At 31.5% G+C, this 13966-nt stretch overlaps 1 protein-coding gene across 1 annotated transcript; it reads right to left on the bottom strand.

Annotated features, from left to right (window-relative positions):
• Nucleotides 1-665: 665 nt before the first annotated feature.
• Nucleotides 666-2789, bottom strand: LOC110992883. Its single transcript, XM_022258866.2, has one exon. The coding sequence runs from the start codon at nt 2773-2775 to the stop codon at nt 844-846; it is 1932 nt and encodes a 643-aa protein (XP_022114558.2). The 5' UTR covers nt 2776-2789; the 3' UTR covers nt 666-843.
• Nucleotides 2790-13966: the final 11177 nt, after the last annotated feature.

Below are 13966 nucleotides of genomic sequence, written 5' to 3'. Positions count from 1 at the left end.
GCCTTATTCTACATTTGTAGAAAAAGCGACACTAACAATACAAAAAGTCATTTAATACATTGAAAGTATAAATATAAAACAATATATCTTAATATATATATTTCTTGTGTGCGTGTGTATGTGACTGAACTCCTCCTAAACGACTGGACCAATTTTGATGAAATTTTTTGTGTGTGTTCGTGGAGATTCGAGAATGGTTTAGATTCACAATTTTGTCAGCTGGACAATGTTTTTTTTTAATTAATTAGTAGTTGTTGATTTTGGAATGTTTTACATTGGATCCGACAGACGGCGCTACCATCGCACTGTCAAATTTTAAATAATATTCGAATTTTAATTTTAGTCTGTCCCGACAGTTAGCGCTGCGATCAAATTAAAAAAAAGTTTTGTTATCATTATGTTATTGTAGACCATGTGCTGGATCGTTAGATATTGTCATAACATTTGAATAATAATTTATTGGTCATAATGGTCCAGAATGTTTTAGCTTATTAAAAAAAGTTTGAAATTTTCAAATTAAAGACGTATAGACAGGACAACGTCTGTCGGATCCGCTAGTAGTTAAATAAATTTTATTTAAATATCATTATTTATTTAAATATCAATAAGACATTTTTAATGCAAACTTCAGGCTCTTGATTTTTTGTGACGGTGTGCGGGTGTCGATTTTTTGTGACAGTGTGCGTGCGCATCGTAATAATTTACTTTCATAATTTTTCCCTGACGCAGCAAAATAAGTATAACTGCAAAACTTTAACTAAATTTACTTTTTATTTTAATTTAGAACACGTATCATAAAATTTGAGCATTTCTTAGCATCTTTAATTAAATCCTTGAAACAATTTATACTTGGATGTCATAAGATTCATCCGTAAATAATTGCAACAAATTAGGCTGTTCCCTCATTAATTGTTGTAAAGAGATTTTTCTTTTGTTCAACGCCATATTTATATCACTTGAAGACTCCTTGACTGTCGAATGACTTACTGCACATGTGCACGGGTATATAACTTTATCGCTAATGGTTTCTTGACTCGAGTATTGTGTTTCAACAGTATGGTATGGTTCTTTAGTTGCAGAAAACGGTAATTCCCTGTAAACCACTTCTTTTGGTTGAATCATATCGGGCGATGCGACCCTTTCAGGGCTTTTCCCCAATATAGCCGTCACCCGATTATAATTCTCTTCTGTAAAATCTAAATACAAAGGCAAAAAGGGAAAAGAGTCCTGTCTTACCACTTCATTACATTTTCGAGCTGGGCAATCTGGAAGCCGTCTATAATCTTCACATACTAAAAGTTCTTCCGAAGATTCAGTTTTCGTTGGAATATTAGGTTCTTCTAAAGGAACAGTAACCGTGCTCATATTATCTTCAGCAAGGGAAGGCGATGGAGTTGGATACTTATCACATATGCATATTTGGGACTTTAGGAACTCTTTTATCTTCTCATACCCGTGACATCTGGCGTACATATACTGCCTTTGTAGTCTAATAAATGGTAATTCTACATCAGACGTCAACGTTTCTCTACTTCCATAACGTGGTGGTTCAGAATCTGATAAATCCCCTATTAATATAAATGGCTCTTTATCGCAGACTGTGGGTTCTTTGTCACATTCTTGAAATTTAAATAAATTCATTAATTCTTTTTCATCTACAAGCAGAGAAGGCGCATATTCAGGTGATTTCTGTATTTCATTCAATTGTAATACCATCATTTTCTCTAAATCAAGCAGGAAAGTAGATTGTTCAGGTAATAATTTCAGTGAAAAACCGATGAATTTGAGAAAAAGTTGTAGCACTTTTGTTATCTTTTCTTCCCACTCTTGGTTGATATTGAAAAATGGAATATCCTTTTGCTTATAAGAATCAATTATTTCCTGATTCTCCTTAAGCTTCGCAATTTTTTCCATAATCTCGGCCTCATGGTGATTTTTTAGAAGTAAATTTTTTATTATACACTTTTTACGCTCTAAGCTCATTACGTACATAGAACTTGTTAATTTTTCAGCCTCTGCCTGCCTTAAGAAAGCTTGTATAGCATTGTTTCTTTCATGAAGAGCTTGACAAATAATAGTTTCATTTCTATAAACTTCATTGCGAAGTAGGTATTTATAATATGTATTTATTTTCTTAACTTCCGATAAAAGCCTTTTTCTTAAGACATTTTCAAGTTTCTTTTTTTCAATTTTTAATTTTTGTTTAATGTCATTATTTAGTCTTGATATAACATTAGCGTGAGTACTGGTTAGAACGGATTGTATCTCAGTCCTTAAGTGCGCTTCTAAATCTTGTAAAGTCTCTTCATAGAAATTGGAGATTTCCTCTGCCATTACTTTACTCTTTTGCTTGTAAATATTGTCATAAATCAGCCTAACCCTTTTGACCACCGTTTCTTTTTCGTGTTTAAGTATGTGTTGCCATGATGAATCATTTTCTTGTACCAACTTAGAGAGAGATTTCAGAAATCTTGCACGCTCACGTTCTAGTACCGAGTTTGCTATTTGCAATATCCCCTCATGAGTTTTACCACGATTGATTTTTGATGTAAAAGGAGGCTTCAATTCTATTATTCCGATAAGTAAATCACTAGGTGATATCCAATCACTGATATCATCTTGTTTGATAGATTTTCTTCTTTTTAGATCTGCTTTATCCTCTGTTTCGATGTCAATAAACTTATTTTCACAATATTCGTCGTCAAAATATATTTCGGCATACGTGCTACTCACTCTATTTTCGTGAAGCCTTGTATTTATTATATTATGGTCCATATTATGATTTTATTTTATATAATACTATTTTAAGAATGCTTTGAAGAGGTAAAATTTTCTAAAATACAATCTGACTTAAAAAATATGTCAGTGTCAATTTTCTTTTTTACAAATATAATGATGTTGAATGCAAACTTTGCGTGCCTATAAAACCATCAATTATAACTACAGTACTCATCTGTCTCTTTTCAGCCCAGCGTAAAGATAATTTGATAGAAATACACCAAAGTACTTCTATAAATTAGACTTATGTAGTTTTATGAATATGGGGACTCTAAATAAACGCTGAGCTCTTGGATGCCAGATGGCATTCACATTCAGAGAAGTATCATAAGTTATGACAACCTACTTGTATTTTAAAAAAATGTATCATTATTGAGTACTTTATTTTATTATCTTCAGTAATTATATTCATAGTTTTCCAATATAATTTCATCTTCTATAATAAACGCTGTTTTTTTATTATTATAATTACGTATATAACAAAGCGAGTGCGCCACAAAATCTATTGCCCCATAAAAACAATTTTTCTTATTCGCAAGACGCTTTCGGCATTTAAATGGACGTGTCGACAGCCTACCTGTGATTAGTAGAGGTGATGCAAAGCGTACCCCACCGCCTGATTTAATTAAATACTTCCCACCCACTATTTTCACCTTAACGTACTTTCCCTTGAAACCAGTAGGGGCCGTAAATATTTCTTACTGGTTCATCTGCGTATATAAGACTTAATATACTCTGCAGCATAAACGGAAACCCAGAAACCCAAAAAGGTTTAAAAATTTTCGCGTAATTTTTTTCTTTTCGTTCTTACGGGAACCGGATGGTTGAGGATGCAATTGATTCAAGGTTTGGTTTGAAGTTGATTTGTGGTTAAATTGGTCTATAAAATGTGTATTGTAATCAGATATTGACTGAAATGTGTCATGAAAAAGAAACTCGACATGATTAGTGTAAAACTCAGAAACAGTCGATTAAAAAAATTGTGTAATTATAAAAAAATTGCGTTATTCATTTTCTTAATAATAATTTATATGATATAAGTTAAAGAAATAAAAAAAGCGATTGTATTTTACATTCACCATTTTTAAATAAATACTCATAGCACATACGTAATTATTATTGTTCTTCTTCAAAATTATCGCATTGGCTCAGTAGTGTACTTTTGTAAATAAATAAATAAAATCTTCTAGAAGCACTAAATAACAAGAAACACTTAGTATAACTGTCCGTTTTAATGTTATATCATTTGGGTTTTTACATATACATATTTTATTAATTCAAATAATCAGTTATTTTAAACTTTTTTATGCATTTTACAGTTGGTTATATTTCTAAAACTTTCCTATCACATTTTCCTAAAATATTATATAGCTAATAATAATAATTTATTACAAGTAGATAAATCAGAGCCAATTTAAGCTGTTAAAGACTAATGTCTTTAACAGCTTCTTACTAACTAAATTGGCTAAAATTATTTAGTACTAATATCAATAACAAAAAAATATGAACCATAAATCAAATTTGCCTGCTATCGGCCCAAAAATATTTATTTATTTATTTATTTACACTTCGTTGCTACAGAAATACAAATAACACAATATATATAAATTACAAGGGATACAACGGGCGGCCTTATCGCTAACAAGCGATCTCTTCCAGATCTCAACCCTAGTAAGAAAAGAAATAAATTAAAAAAAAAAAGATGGGTGCAAGAAGTGCAGAAGTTATATAAAAAACAAAATAAATTTATATTAATATATAGAACCTTAATCTATTATATAAATATGGGACTGGGTTAACCTGCACAAGGCACTTAGCAACCCAGCAGTACAGTTCACTCATAGTGCGCTAGTGTAGAAGCTAGCTCACTGATCCTTAGTTGCCAGCCGCATACAATGCACTAACAAGGAACGCAAAATATGAAAATTCAAATGCCTGTAAAACAGTCAATCCATTATCTAAACCAGTTATAATAAATTCGTGCATATCTCTATTCTCATTGGAGTTTTGGAATAACTCAGTCTGGGTTGAAATTATTTCCGCCGGCTCTGATGAGAAAACTAGAGGCGAGTTGGAAATGTAAGTATTCGTGCAACAAGCCGTGGAATAACGACGCTACATATTTCATTCTTAACGAAGTTAAATTTCCGGTCCTGTAAGAGCGTGCGTAACTCAGATAAAAGGATACGGTGTCACAATAGCGCTTTTCTATTTGGAGGTGCTAAATAACCCTTCAGATTCATATTAGATTTACGCTTTCTGGCGTGACTGTAGATTTATGAAATAATAATAATAATTTGTTTTACTTACTGGTTGGGCGAGGTACGCGCCGGACACCAGTACTATTTTTATAAAACAGGGGGCAGGAGGCTCACCTGATGGTGAATGATACCGCCGCCCATGGACCCTCTCAATGCCAGAGGGCTGGCGAGTGCGTAGCCGGTCTTTTAAGAATTGGTACGCTCTGTCTACCAGGTGCCAAATTAAATCTTTAATTATTATTATAGGTTAAGAAAATTATAGAAAAACTGTATATTTCATTGTTATGGTTACTAATAAACGTTTTATTTATTTGCAAGATTAAGGTACAAACATATGTTGGTACCATCTAAACTTCAGATTTTGCCACATAATGGCGAGCAAATTTGTCTCGAAAGGTAGAATTTTTATAAAAAAGTTGCATCCCTATATTATTAATCATATCATAGTATGCTTATAATATCCTCACATTAATAAATTATAAAATATAAAATTATTACTTTTTCCTAAAGTAATATATAATATTTTCAACAACTTTCACTACTATAAAAGAAGCCTATATATTATGTATTCCAACTTTGGCTATATTTTTTGTTGTATATATGTATGTTAGCTGTAAATATGCGAAATAAATAAATGATCTCAAAAACCTTGTTTTCTTTAGTAATCTTAAAAATTTATACCTAGACTCATTACTCATACTATCTCCACTAACGAATTAGCATTTTCCCCCAAAATAAAAGTAAAAATACAATCCCAATTCTACTATCAGACAACCAATCTCCAACACGTCGAAACTTGTGATATATTTCCAATAAAAAGAACAACGATAACTTACGATTCGTAAACAACTTGAATTGTTTTTACATCATATCGTTATCTGGCAAAAGTTAATTCTCATGAATAAAACATCGCGTTGAGAGTTACCAAACTCGGACATACGTCGATTAGTCAAACTAAACTTACGCTACATTAACTTTGCAACATATCACTTAACTTATCGGGGATACTCTGACTTTTCGATAATATTATGACATATTTGAGTGTGTGAAATAAGCTTTATTTATTTATTAAGGTTCTCTCTCCCTCTATATATATATTATTATATATATGCAGTATTATATAAAATATATGGATGTTATGTTATGTAATTATTTGTTATGTAAATTAGTTACCGTTATGTAAATGTAGCATAATATAAAAAAATACACTCACAGTTTCATATTTACTAGTAATATTTTGTTTATTGTGAAGCAAAAAAATAGTAGCAAAACAGTAATAATTATAATTTTTTTGCAATAATATGGTTTGTTTTATGGTGATACAATATAACTTTTGTCATCATCACATTATTGAAATAATTCATCAACTTAATGCTTAATAATGCTTATTTATTTTGTCACTTAAATCATCATTAATAGAATAATATTTTTTCCGATAGTAGTATGTTAAGTTGATTTTTAAAATCTCTAGTAGGTTGATCTTTGATATTTCAAGGATCCCATACTTCCATACTTTATTAAGTATTCCCATATTTTATTAAGTATGCGCAAGAAAAGTAAATCTACATAAGATATACAATATTTTAAACATAAAGAAAAGAACAGCATTTGATGTGAAACGGTTTTATTCATTTTATTGTTTTCAATATATTTTCTAAGGACTCTTTTACATTGAGTTAATTATAGAAGTTGAACCATAACTTCTCTGACACTCTCTTTCTGCTGTCCCTGACGCAAAATGTAGATTGGCCTCAAATAGGAGAAACTTACATGACCCATTGGTTTGTGGCAGAACTAAGTTAGAGGCCGACGTCATACTTCAAAGTTTTCGCACCATACCGAAGTTTCGAGATATTTTGAGTAATTTTTTGGACAATTATTTATTTAGTCACCGTTTGTCACGGTGACCACACACGCTGTAAAAAAATTTAAAATGATGTAAAATAAATAAAAGTTTATAATACATATATAGCTTCCATCCATTGAAAAGGTTTCAAAGGTTTTATTCAATAATTTATTTACAATTAAATCCATTTTATCTATCAATTCATGTTTCCTGAGTAAGTTTTTAAATCACATTATAATATCATACGCTTCACAAATAGCTCGCTTACCGGCGAAGACTATATCGAGGTATTCAATGTAACCGAAAGAACCCGTGTATCATTATCCTTACAGAAAACAATTATGAAGAAGTCTAGACGGTGGCGACGAAGCTGGAACGTGAAGATAAAATAGTCCGCAAAATTATGCCTCTTATAAATCGTTGTTGCTGTTAAATTAGACTTTTCTCTGAACTACGACTGTTATACCAAGAGCGTTTTATTGTAATACAACCTTCATGCTTTTTGTATATAAAAGGGGGGCCAAAAATGGGAAATCATCGCAGCCCATGGGCACGTGGGGAGAGTACGCTCTAATTTTGAAGAGTTGGAGGTCGATAGTTATAATTAATAAAATAATATTTGAATTTAATACACCGTTTATTTACCAATAAGTATAATTGTCTAATCAAAAAGGTTCACAATTCTTTAGGTTTTTCTGAGATTTGGACCATCCTTGGCCCTCCATCCACTAGGGCAACATTGCTACTTACAATATGCACATACTAAACATTTGGTAGTTATTAGGAAGTATTATGTTGTATAAACAGGAATTAGATTAACTTAATTAACGCACTCGCGAGCCCTCTGGCATTGAGAGTGACCATGGGCGGCGGCATCACTTAACATCAGGTGAGCCTCCTGCCCGTTTGCCCCCTGTTCTATAAAAAAAAATACTTTGCGAAATACTTAAATTCTAATGACGAGTGAACTTGAACAAAAATAGGAAAATGGGATATAGTGAAGTGTGACGTCATCAATCGAAGTGTGGGTGAGATTGACGCGCCGCAAATCAATTTCGGTGCACAGTGGGGACGACACGATTCAGGTGCGTCGTCGGGAAATTGTTATTTGTATGAGCTGATTTAGATTACAACATGGGGTTTAGGATCTTTATTTTAACACTTTGAATGCTTAAATAATACAAAGTAATAGCCGGAAACCAAAACTTTATTTGGCGAATTTCGATTAAGTAAATATGCATGTATGAAAATATGCATTAATGTATATTATAATTTTTAGTAAAAAAAAACATTTTTCGGATCCGAGTTGTCGGCATACAGTCAATCACATTGGGGGCCGAAAACTCGTATCCGAGCAAAGAATGGCAATTGTTTAAAGAACTGAACGGCGCGCTTGGACAAAAAGTCGGCGTATGTCAGGCACATGAGGCTGATCAGCAACTTGCTTATGAGATTAAAAATGATCATGAAAAAGATTCTGAAATCTTAGGCCCAGACCCAGAAAATATATGTCAGCAACTTAAAAAAAGAGAAAAATTGCATTTGAATATTTGAAACAAACAATCAAAAGTAATAAATATTTTTTTAATTAGTCTCATTTACTGCCATTTTATTTCTATAGATACTAGTACTAATGACATGGACTTAATGTGATCTAATGTACTACTCGAATGAAAGCCATTTATTTCATTTTATTATATTTCTTCGTCATACATTGTAATAAATAACGAGTGAGGTTTGTTGTCGAGTCTGCAAATAAAAACTGATAAACAAACAGCTGCACATGTATGTCCTGTTTGTTTACGACATTTAAATTCAGTACAGCAAGTTTGGGAAAGAGTTTTAGCATTTGTCCGGTGCACATACAGAATTGTAAATTTATTTCTCGGTTTCTTAGCACTGAGGTCAGTGCTACAATTTGCCTGCTTTGTACTTACTATTAGGTATGCAATAAGTATTCTTTTGTACGGAAGAAACAATAAATTTACTTAATATTATAGTACCATAATAGTCGTGAATTGCATAGAATTTACACATGATGTGAAAAGAAAACATTATTCATTTTAATGTATATTTTAGTATAGGGGGACAAATGAACCTACGGAAAATGGACATTCATAAAAATTAAAATAAAATAAAATAATTTTAATATATAATATGCAGGTATCACTAACTCCACGTCATTAAATTTTTATTGGGCATCCCGACTCATCGGCAAAGAAGTCAGAGATTGTAGAACGAGAGAAAAAGCGGCATTGCAGCCTATGAAGACCCATATTATTGCGGCTGTGTTGGCTTTGAGGAGTGTATTCTTTCTTTCAGTTTGAGGTCGTATCTCCGAGGGAAGACCTGGGAGTCTCCCTGGTGGGCCAGAAGTCGATGTAACAATTTGTTATTTCACCAAAAAAGTGTCTTGTGAAGCTGACCGTGGAAGACTTCAATAAAGGTGATGCTGAAATATAAACGGATTTATTTCATTGATTTGACGTTTCGTTTCACAGTAGTGAGGAAACTGTCCACTGTTACATATATTATGTTTGAATAAAAAGTCATTTAACAATTCAAAAATATAACAAGTATTGCGTTAGCAGATTTACTAAAATTTTACCCCCTCCCCCACCTGTCAGCAAAAGTCAGCAAAGGTCTAAAAAAATATACTAAATAAAATAATTAAATATATTTTTTTTAGAGATCGACGAAAATGCATTTCGTTTTCAAGCGTAGACATTGTGTGGGTAATAAATATGTGAAAAAGAAAAATATACTGTTGACGTAATCAGCAAAAGTAATAATTAAACGACCCCTAAGTGATTAGACACTGTACGTATATGTTGGCTATTAATTTATTTAAATTTATTCACTTACATATAAACTTTTATAATTTTTACGTGAACCCCCTAAACTCCTCATATCTTTGGAATTTCCTTGGGTGTTGGTTACTGCTCTCTGGCACGAAATAAGGTGTAACTTATAATTTCACTGTACGAATATACGGTGATGCTAAGACCGCACTGTAGACAAAGCGTCAAGATCACACGGGGAAAGCAAAAGCAATATTATGTATTAAAAAAAACGGAAAATGATCTTCATGACTGACTCATGTGAGCGAGGGAGTATGTTTGAACATGAATACCTACGTCAAAAAGAGGAAGGCTTCGCCTCAAACTGTATATCGTATTCAATTTTATATTATAACGTTATGATATTATATTCATTTAGAATTAGGTAAGTATATGAAATACTTTGCTTTGTCTAATCAAAGCTTAAGCGTAATGAAAGGACCAACGGAAAGAAGAAGATGAGGGCGCCCCAAAAAAGGGTGGATAAAAGAAATAGAAGCGGTAGCACGAAGGGAATGGAGAAAGAAATTAGCTAAGATATAGGATAAAATGTAAGCAGTATATTATTTTTTGTCATGATTGGAAATTAAACGTTATTATTTATTATTATCAAAGTTTGAAAATAAAACTATAAGTAGTAGTCCAAATAAATTAGATCTACTATAAACATTTTACAAGAAAGTAGGGTCTTCATCTTCAGACGCAATATGCAGGCAAACTACATACACAATAAATTACATTGGATTTCGTATCACGCGTGTTTTGCGTCTCGTAATGTTTATTGTTAAAATCAAATAAAAGTTGTTATTTCAAACAACTAAAAAAATAATTACTTTTCCATGGAATTGACCATTTGTTACAGAAGAGCAGAAGTATTTATTTACGTAAAAAAGTTCCCAAACTTTAGACATAGTTATAATGAATGAAAACATTTTTATTTCATTTATTTATCGTAACAATTATGCACAAGAAGCAGTTCCTAAATATGTATTACAGTAAAAAATATAACAAATTATCAAACTAATTGGAAATAAATAGCAATATTTATAAAAATTGGTTTTGAAATAAAATATTAACCCAAACGACATCACACACATTTTAATCATGCCTTTCGTTTCCCTCGCAGGTACACACAGCAGTGCGTTCACACTCTAAGATTGTAAGATTGTACAATAATATAGGGTAAAGGGCGTTTGAATTGTTGTATTTCCTTAATAGTCTACCATCGCCGACAATTTGTGACGAGATCGTAAGTAAATTGTCGCCTAGAGGAAATAAACTAATTTGCTTATACATGACATTCGTAAACTAAGTGTTGAAATTCTACTGTTGATAATAAGTGAATCCATTTCCTTTATATTTCTATTATTCAAAGTGATTTCGGCGAACTTATCTTCTTACAAGTGTTTCTGTCAAATTTAAAATTGTTCTAAATTTGAATAAGTTAAAAGGTAAATTGTAAAGAAAGAGAAATAGAAAATAATATTTTTGGTGTATATTTTATAGCAGTGATGGCCTAGTGAAATTAACATGCAATAGTCATCACTTAGGAAGTAGGTTCGATCCCCGACTGCATCAATGGAATATCTGTCTATATGTGCATTTAACAGTCGCTAGAAGGATGAAGAAAAACATTGTGAGGACTGGCTTGCCTTAGACCCAAAAAGTTGACTGCGTATGTCAGGCACAGGAGTCGGATAACCTTCTTGCCTCTTACGTTTTTTGATTTGATGACAAATGATCATGAAACAGATACAGAAATCTGAGGCCCTGACCTAAAATCGACGTAATACCAATGATTTTTTTCCTTTATATTTATATTGTTTAAAATAATTTCGACAAATTTATCTTCTTACAAGTGTTTCCGTGCAATTCTAAATTATTCTAAATTTGAATGACTTGAAAGTGAAAGTGGTAAATAAAAGGCACAAACAATTGGTTCATTATTTAAAATGTGTGGTTTTTTGGTGTAATTTCTACTACTATTATACTCTTACCTTTTACTACTAAGTAAAACGTGTTTGTTATAATCGACTATCATATTCAAATTTTACGACAACCTTTGTTCCCAGAAATAGCTCAATATCCACATCCTTTGACCTTTGTGCGATGCATAAAATAAAAACCGGTATTTTTTTGTCCGTACATTATAAAGTTGAATGAAATATTAATACGTATGAAAGAGCTATCTTTATACCGTAAATATATTTATGAAAACTCAGTATTTCTTTGAGATTTGTTTCGTTTATTAATATATAAATTTTTAAATCCATACATTACTTTCAGAAGTGTTTAATATATTTTAAATATTTTATTAAACATTTGTATGGTGAAATTGTGGTAAAAATAAACCTTAACTAAGATGTTACCTCGTTATTTTTACGCGTGAAGATGACATGATCCACGAATATAACTGACAGTGCGACAGTGATTATAACTGAATATACGGTATTCTTTATTGGATATTTCATATTTTTTCACCGTAATTGTTTCACATTCTTAGATTTTTAAGGTATCTTTAAATATATGATTATAAATTATGTTAAATTAGTTATAGCACCACAGGTCTTCGTAAACTACCTTCTCAATTGGAATATTCTGGCGAAAGAATCTCTAATCTTCAGATTTGGGAGCTATAATTACTAAATTAACAGGTTTATAATGGCAAAAGGCCACCCAAAACAGAGCTGGCAACGAAGCATTATTGCAGGGGCAAAAGAGGCGGGAATGACGTGGGTAAACATTAAGAGGCCGGCCAGGACCTATCAGGCTTCTTTCACTTGCGGGAAAAGGAATTTAAGTCAACTTTGAAATTAAGTGCGTGCGCAAGGTGTAACGCGATGGCAAAGTATTAGATATAAATATTTATTTTTGTAGTTAATATTTAAAAATTATCACAAAAGAAAAAAACTAAGCAAGCAAAAGATCACCATATTGTATCAATATCGATTGTCTATGGTGTTTATGATTATTAATTTATAAAAATACAAAATGTATAATATTAAATACAATATATACTATTTATGATATTTGTGATGTGAACTTTAAAGATACGTTAAAACTATTTCTCCGATTTGATAAAAATCTCTAATAGTGATAGCTGCTTTAGGTTATAATCAAATTAAAGTACAACGACATTTTATAGTCTGCGAATCCTTTTGTAAGTTATGAATTTTGCGTCTGTATTAAATTCCATGATACAGATTATCAAACTTAGTTTTACAATTTTACAAAATCTAAGAAGAACATAATAATTTTAAAAGTACTAGGTAAAACTTGAAAGTAATAGTCACATAATATGACTACATGTATGGCGTATACTAAAAAATAAGTAAGGAATGTTTTTGTGAAATATAAGCCAAAAGACTCAGCCGGGCTGTTAATTTTTTTGGTCCATGTTGACAAATATTTTTTAAAAGCCTTTCTATTCATTTCCCATCACCACGCAATTTATTGTTTTTGGCTTAGTGCCGCCAAATTGTACACCTAAACCATAGATTATCCAAATCAGACCGGGTATTTAACCGGTAAGATTACCCAGTAATAACAGAGTCAGAAAGCCAGAGACTAGAGCAGCTAAGTCCCGTTGACAGTTGACGATCATCCCACTCGCATACAGGATTAAGGCACTGCAACATAATGATTTTGCATTATATAGATAATTATTTCCGCTGATATGATATTTAATATGTGATATCTGTGTTTCCATATTCAATTGTGAAAACTAACTCTATTTATTTTTTATTGTAGTTTCGTATGGTGCTATTTCGAAATATAGATAACCTATGTAAATGTTTGTGCAACAACAAAATCTAACTAAGCGAAAATCTACCATTTCATTATGAACATAAACACAGAAAATGTATTATCATGAACAGTTTCCCATATATTCTAACTTAGCTCATCATTTAATTTAAGACACATAAACGTAAAGAAATAATTATATTCCTTATCAATATTTCAGATAATTGATTAATTATTCATTAATTGTCTTCACATATAGTTTTATTTTTAAACTTAACTCTTAATTAAATCTATTTCAACAATACAGGAGTTTTAAAGAACATGTTTGTTATGTCATTTCATTAATATCATAGAGTGTAGAATTTTCGACTAGATAGCGTGGCTTTTACAAAAGAATGTAATGGAAACTTCTTGGTGATACCAACATAGAAGAATTGTTCTTTTGTTTCAACTAAACCGACCTCAAAGAAGAGACCTCAAAACAAAGCTGTATATAG

The sequence above is a fragment of the Pieris rapae genome, chromosome 22 (assembly GCF_905147795.1).
Source record: "Pieris rapae chromosome 22, ilPieRapa1.1, whole genome shotgun sequence".
Classification (NCBI taxonomy): Eukaryota; Metazoa; Arthropoda; class Insecta; order Lepidoptera; family Pieridae; genus Pieris; species Pieris rapae.
Note: the sequence above shows the minus strand (reverse complement) of the source record. Positions and strands in the feature narration are given on the sequence as shown.